Source organism: Conger conger, chromosome 9 (genome assembly GCF_963514075.1).
Source record: "Conger conger chromosome 9, fConCon1.1, whole genome shotgun sequence".
In the NCBI taxonomy this organism is placed as follows: Eukaryota; Metazoa; Chordata; class Actinopteri; order Anguilliformes; family Congridae; genus Conger; species Conger conger.
Window position 1 is genome coordinate 61,086,444 of NC_083768.1, and position 7,500 is coordinate 61,093,943.

The following is a 7,500-nucleotide window of genomic DNA, read 5'->3' on the forward strand; positions in this document are numbered from 1 at the left end:
CTGGAGCACTACCATAGATACCTACCTCCTGCAGGACTACCATAGATACCTACATCCTGCAGGACTACCATAGATACCCACATCCTGCAGGACTACCATAGATACCTACATCCTGCAGGACTACCACAGATACCCACATCCTGCAGGACTACCATAGATACCCACATCCTGCAGGACTACCATAGATACCCACATCCTGCAGGACTACCATAGATACCCACATCCTTCAGGACTACAATAGATGCCCACATCCTGTAGGACTACAATAGATGCCCACATCCTGTAGGACTACAATAGATTCCTACATCCTGTAGGACTACAATAGATGCCCACATCCTGTAGGACTACAATAGATTCCTACATCCTGTAGGACTACAATAGATGCCCACATCCTGCAGCACTACAATAGATGCCCACATCCAGTAGGACTACAATAGATTCCTACATCCTGTAGGACTACAATAGATGCCCACATCCTGCAGCACTACCATAGATACCCACATCCTGCAGCACTACCATAGATACCCACATCCTGCAGGACTACCATAGATACCCACATCCTGCAGCACTACCATAGATACCCACATCCTTCAGGACTACAATAGATGCCCACATCCTGGAGCACTACCATAGATACCTACCTCCTGCAGGACTACCATAGATACCCACATCCTGCAGGACTACCATAGATACCCACATCCTGCAGCACTACCATAGATACCCACATCCTTCAGGACTACAATAGATGCCCACATCCTGTAGGACTACAATAGATTCCTACATCCTGTAGGACTACAATAGATGCCCACATCCTGCAGCACTACCATAGATACCTACATCCTGCAGGACTACCATAGATGCCCACATCCTGCAGGACTACCATAGATACCCACATCCTGCAGGACTACCATATATACCCACATCCTGCAGGACTACCATAGATACCCACATCCTGCAGCACTACCACAGATACCCACATCCTGCAAGACTACCATAGATACCCACATCCTGCAGGACTACCATAGATACCCACATCCTGCAGCACTACCATAGATACCCACATCCTTCAGGACTACAATAGATGCCCACATCCTGTAGGACTACAATAGATGCCCACATCCTGTAGGACTACAATAGATTCCTACATCCTGTAGGACTACAATAGATGCCCACATCCTGCAGGACTACCATAGATACCCACATCCTGCAGGACTACCACAGATACCCACATCCTGCAGCACTACCATAGATACCTACATCCTGCAGCACTACCATAGATACCCACATCCTGCAGGAGAACCATACATACCCACATCCTGCAGGACTACCATAGATACCCACATCCTGCAGGACTACCATAGATACCCACATGCTGCAGCACTACCATAGATACCCACATCCTTCAGGACTACAATAGATGCCCACATCCTGTAGGACTACAATAGATTCCTACATCCTGTAGGACTACAATAGATGCCCACATCCTGCAGCACTACAATAGATGCCCACATCCAGTAGGACTACAATAGATTCCTACATCCTGTAGGACTACAATAGATGCCCACATCCTGCAGCACTACCATAGATACCCACATCCTGCAGCACTACCATAGATACCCACATCCTGCAGGACTACCATAGATACCCACATCCTGCAGCACTACCATAGATACCCACATCCTTCAGGACTACAATAGATGCCCACATCCTGGAGCACTACCATAGATACCTACCTCCTGCAGGACTACCATAGATACCCACATCCTGCAGGACTACCATAGATACCCACATCCTGCAGCACTACCATAGATACCCACATCCTTCAGGACTACAATAGATGCCCACATCCTGTAGGACTACAATAGATTCCTACATCCTGTAGGACTACAATAGATGCCCACATCCTGCAGCACTACCATAGATACCTACATCCTGCAGGACTACCATAGATGCCCACATCCTGCAGGACTACCATAGATACCCACATCCTGCAGGACTACCATATATACCCACATCCTGCAGGACTACCATAGATACCCACATCCTGCAGCACTACCACAGATACCCACATCCTGCAAGACTACCATAGATACCCACATCCTGCAGGACTACCATAGATACCTACATCCTGCAGCACTACCATAGATTCCCACATCCTGCAGGACTACCATAGATACCTACATCCTGCAGCACTACCATAGATACCCACATCCTGCAGGAGAACCATACATACCCACATCCTGGAGGACTACCATAGATACCCACATCCTGCAGGACTACCATAGATACCTACATCCTGCAGCACTACCATAGATACCCACATCCTGCAGCACTACCATAGATACCCACATCCTGCAGGAGAACCATACATACCCACATCCTGCAGCACTACCATAGATACCCACATCCTGCAGGAGAACCATACATACCCACATCCTGGAGGACTACCATAGATATGTAGAGATATGTAGTCTGGTAGGACAAATACCATTGACATCCTGAAATAGGTGATTGATTGATTGACTGATTGACTGATTGATTGACTGACAGCCTCAGAGACCGTCTGAAGAAGCTGAATGTGGAGAACGATTCCCTGGAGTCTCAGCTAAAGATGGAGAGAGACGAGAGAGAGCTGTGCAAGGTGGGACAGTGACATCACACAGTCACATGATCACACACACAGACAAGTGATTGGACGAAATTACCTGCAGCATGTCTGAAAGCTCATATCTGTGCATGCGGTGTGTGTGTGTGTGTGTGTGTATGTGTGTGTGTGTGTGTGTGTGTGTGTGTGTATGTGTGTGTGTGTGTGTTTGTGTGTGTGTGTGTATGTGTGTGTGTATGTGTGTGTGTGTGTGTGTGTATGTGTATGTGTGTGTGTACGTGTGTGTATGTGTGTGTGTGTGTGTGTGTGTACGTGTGTATTTGTATGTGTGTGTGTGTGTGTGTGTGTGTGTGTATGTGTGTGTGTGTGTGTGTGTGTGTGTGTATGTGTGTGTATGTGTGTGTGTGTGTGTGTGTGTGTATGTGTGTGTGTGTGTGTGTGTGTATGTGTGTGTATGTGTGTGTGTGTGTGTGTGTGTGTGTATGTGTGTGTGTGTGTGTGTGTGTGTGTATGTGTGTGTGTGTATGTGTGTGTGTGTGTGTGTGTGTGTGTATGTGTGTGTGTATGTGTGTGTGTATGTGTGTGTATGTGTGTGTGTGTGTGTGTGTGTGTGTGTATGTGTATGTGTGTGTGTACGTGTGTGTATGTGTGTGTGTGTGTGTGTGTGTGTACGTGTGTATTTGTATGTGTGTGTGTGTGTGTGTGTGTGTGTGTGTGTGTGTGTGTGTGTGTGTGTAGCTGCACCTGAAGAACACGGAGCTGCAGAAGGCGCGTCTCTGTGCGGAGCTGCAGGTGTTGCGCTCGGTGGACATGAATAAGGAGATCAACCTGGCAGAACTGCAGGAGCAGCTTGGCCGTCTGCAGAGAGAGGCCTCCCAGAGCGCCGCCCTCCCGGTAACGCATCATCACTAAGCGCCGCCCTCCCGGTAACGCATCATCACTAAGCGCCGCCCTCCCGGTAACGCATCATCACTAAGCGCCGCCCTCCCAGTAACGCATCATCACTATACGCCGCCCTCCCAGTAACGCATCATCACTATGCGCCGCCCTCCCGGTAACGCATCATCACTAAGCGCCGCCCTCCCGGTAACGCATCATCACTATGCGCCGCCCTCCCGGTAACGCATCATCACTAAGCGCCGCCCTCCCAGTAACGCATCATCACTATACGCCGCCCTCCCAGTAACGCATCATCACTATGCGCCGCCCTCCCGGTAACGCATCATCACTAAGCGCCGCCCTCCCGGTAACGCATCATCACTAAGCGCCGCCCTCCCGGTAACGCATCATCACTAAGCGCCGCCCTCCCGGTAACGCATCACCACTAAGCCCCGCCCACAGGGTGGTGCAGTTACTAAGTCCTAAAACAGAAAAGAGAGTTATAGCATTTTTGTGCACTTAAGAGAGTTTCACATTTTTAACTGAGCGTGCTCAGTGTGTGTGTGTGTGTGGTTCTAAGCGTGCTCAGTGTGTGTGTGGTTCTGAGCGTGCTCAGTGTGTGTGGGGTTCTGAGCGTGCTCAGTGTGTGTGTGGTTCTAGGCGTGCTCAGTGCGGTGTGTGGTTCTGAGCGTGCTCAGTGTGTGTGGTTCTGAGCGTGCTCAGTGTGTGTGTGTGGTTCTGAGCGTGCTCAGTGTGTGTGGTTCTGAGCGTGCTCAGTGTGTGTGTGGTTCTGAGCGTGCTCAGTGTGTGTGTGTGTGTGGTTCTGAGCGTGCTCAGTGTGTGTGGTTCTGAGCGTGCTCAGTGTGTGTGTGTGTGTGGTTCTGAGCGTGCTCAGTGTGTGTGTGTGGTTCTGAGTGTGCTCAGTGCGGTGTGTGGTTCTGAGCGTGCTCAGTATGTGTGGTTCTGAGCGTGCTCAGTGTTTGTGTGGTTCTGAGCATGCTCAGTGTGTGTGTGTGTGTGTGTGTGGTTCTGAGCGTGCTCAGTGTGTGTGGTTCTGAGCGTGCTCAGTGTTTGTGTGGTTCTGAGCATGCTCAGTGTGTGTGTGGTTCTGAGCGTGCTCAGTGTGTGTGTGTGTGTGTGGTTCTGAGCGTGCTCAGTGTGTGTGTGTGTGTGGGTGGTTCTCAGCGTGCTCAGTGTGTGTGTGGTTCTGAGCGTGCTCAGTGTGTGTGTGTGTGTGTGTGGTTCTGAGCGTGCTCAGTGTGTGTGTGGTTCTGAGCGTGCTCAGTGTGTGTGTGGTTCTGAGCGTGCTCAGTGTGTGTGTGGTTCTGAGCGTGCTCAGTGTGTGTGTGTGTGTGTGTGGTTCTGAGCGTGCTCAGTGTGTGTGTGGTTCTGAGCGTGCTCAGTGTGTGTGTGGTTCTGAGCGTGCTCAGTGTGTGTGTGGTCCTGAGCGTGCTCAGTGTGTGTGTGTGTGTGTGGTTCTGAGCGTGCTCAGTGTGTGTGTGTGTGTGGGTGGTTCTGAGCGTGCTCAGTGTGTGTGTGTGTGTGGTTCTGAGCGTGCTCAGTGTGTGTGTGTGTGTGTGTGGTTCTGAGCGTGCTCAGTGTGTGTGTGTGTGTGTGTGGTTCTGAGCGTGCTCAGTGTGTGTGTGGTTCTGAGCGTGCTCAGTGTGTGTGTGGTTCTGAGCGTGCTCAGTGTGTGTGTGGTTCTGAGCGTGCTCAGTGTGTGTGTGGTTCTGAGCGTGCTCAGTGTGTGTGTGGTTCTGAGCGTGCTCAGTGCGGTCTCTGCAGGGGGAGAACGCCCGGCTGAAGGAGCAGCTGCGTCAGGTGGAGGAGCAGCTGCAGGCTGTGCGGCAGCAGGCGGCCATGTTGGCGGGGGAGCTGCGGGACACGGCGGGCGTGCGGGACCACACCATGGCCGAGCTCTACCGCACACGCCTGGAGGCCGACGCCCTGCGGACCAGCCTGGGCCACGCCCACACAGAGTACGCCTGCCTCCAGGAGCAGCTGGAGAGCCTGAGGACCAGCGCCCAGCAGGACCCGGTACAGAACACAGAACCACAACACAGGAACACAGCATAGAACCCAAACGCAGAACTGCAACACAGGAACACAGCATAGAACCCAAACACAGAATCACAGCACAGGAACACAGCATAGAACCCAAACGCAGAACTGCAACACGGAACCACCAACGAGCAACAATTGTGCATTGCAGTAGGCAGCTAACATTAGCTCATTGGATACACTTACAGTGAAGGCTACCAAACTAGTGAGCAGCTAATGTCACCTGCATGTCTTAACAACTTTGGTAGGTTTGTTAGTGTATCCACCTAGCTAGCGTTAGCTGCCTACTGCAATTCAGAACTGCTTGCTCCCTAGTTTGATAGCTGGTGGTTGTTAAGGTAACTGACATACAGTTAGGTCCATAAATATTTGGACATCGACACAATTCTCATCTTTTTGGCTCTATACACCACCACAATGGATTTGAAATGAAACAAACAAGATGTGCTTTAACTGCAGACTTTCAGCTTTAATTTGAGGGTATTTACATCCAAATCAGGTCAACGGTGTAGGAATTACAACAGTTTGTATATGTACCTCCCACTTTTTAAGGGACCAAAAGTAATGGGACAAACTAATAATTATAAATCAAACTTTCACTTTTTAATACTTGGTTGCAAATCCTTTGCAGTCAATTACAGCCTGAAGTTACAGCCTGCATAGACATCACCAGACGCTGGGTTTCATCCCTGGTGATGCTCTGCCTGGCCTCTACTGCAACTGTCTTCAGTTCCTGCTTCTTGGGGCATTTTCCCTTCAGTTTTGTGTTCAGCAAGTGAAATGCATGTTCAATCGGATTCAGGTCAGGTGATTGACTTGGCCATTGCATAACATTCCACTTCTTTGCCTTAAAAAACTCTTTGGTTGCTTTCGCAGTATGCTTCAGGTCATTGTCCATCTGCACTGTGAAGCGCCGTCCAATGAGTTCTGAAGCATTTGGCTGAATATGAGCCGATAATATTGCCCGAAACACTTCAGAATTCATCCTGCTGCTTTTGTCAGCAGTCACATCAACAATAAATACAAGGGAACCAGTTCCATTGGCAGCCATACATGCCCACACCATGACATTACCGCCACCATGCTTAACTGATGAGGTGGTATTTTTTGGATCATGAACAGTTCCTTTCCTTCTCCATACTCTTCTCTTCCCATCATTCTGGTACAAGTTGATCTTTGTCTCATCTGTCCATAGGATGTTGTCCCAGAACTTTTTTAGATGTTGTTTGGCAAACTCTAATCTGGTCTTCCTGTTTTTGAGGCTCACCAATGGTTTATATCTTGTGGTGAACCCTCTGTGAAGTCTTTTCTTGATTGTTGACTTTGACACACATACACCTACCTCCTGGAGAGTGTTCTTGATCTGGCCAACTGTTGTGAATGGGTTTTTCTTCACCAGGGAAATAATTCTTCTGTCATCCACCACAGTTGTTTTCCGTGGTCTTCCGGGTCTTTTGGTGTTGCTGAGCTCACCGGTGCATTCTTTCTTTTTAAGAATGTTCCAAACAGTTGATTTGGCCACACCTAATGTTTTTGCTATCTCTCTGATGGGTTTGTTTTGATTTTTCAGTCTAATGATGGCTTGCTTCACTGATAGTGACAGCTCTTTGGATCTCATATTGAGAGTTGACAGCAACAGATTCCAAATGCAAATAGCACACTTGAAATGAACTCTAGACCTTTTATCTGCTCCTTGTAAATGAGATAATGAGGGAATAACACACACCTGGCCATGGAACAGCTGAGCAGCCAATTGTCCCATTACTTTTGGTCCCTTAAAAAGTGGGAGGCACATATAGAAACTGTTGTAATTCCTACACCGTTCACCTGATTTGGATGTACATACTCTCAAATTAAAGCTGAAAGTCTGCAGTTAAAGCATATCTTGTTTGTTTCATTTCAAATCCATTGTGGTGGTGTATAGAGCCAAAAAGAGGAGAATTGTGTCGATGTCC

The 7,500-nt window shown here is 49.0% G+C and overlaps 1 protein-coding gene across 4 annotated transcripts in view; it reads left to right on the forward strand.

Moving 5' to 3' along the window:
- tax1bp1a (Tax1 (human T-cell leukemia virus type I) binding protein 1a) overlaps window positions 1–7,500 on the forward strand; it is a 23,777-nt gene that overhangs the window by 7,115 nt on the left and 9,162 nt on the right. For all 4 annotated transcript variants that reach the window (XM_061253954.1, XM_061253956.1, XM_061253957.1 and 1 more), the window contains exons 7-9: window positions 2,551–2,641; window positions 3,344–3,499; window positions 5,270–5,521. In XM_061253954.1, coding sequence (XP_061109938.1) covers window positions 2,551–2,641; window positions 3,344–3,499; window positions 5,270–5,521 — 499 coding nt within the window. The remainder of the gene's footprint in view (window positions 1–2,550; window positions 2,642–3,343; window positions 3,500–5,269; window positions 5,522–7,500) is intronic.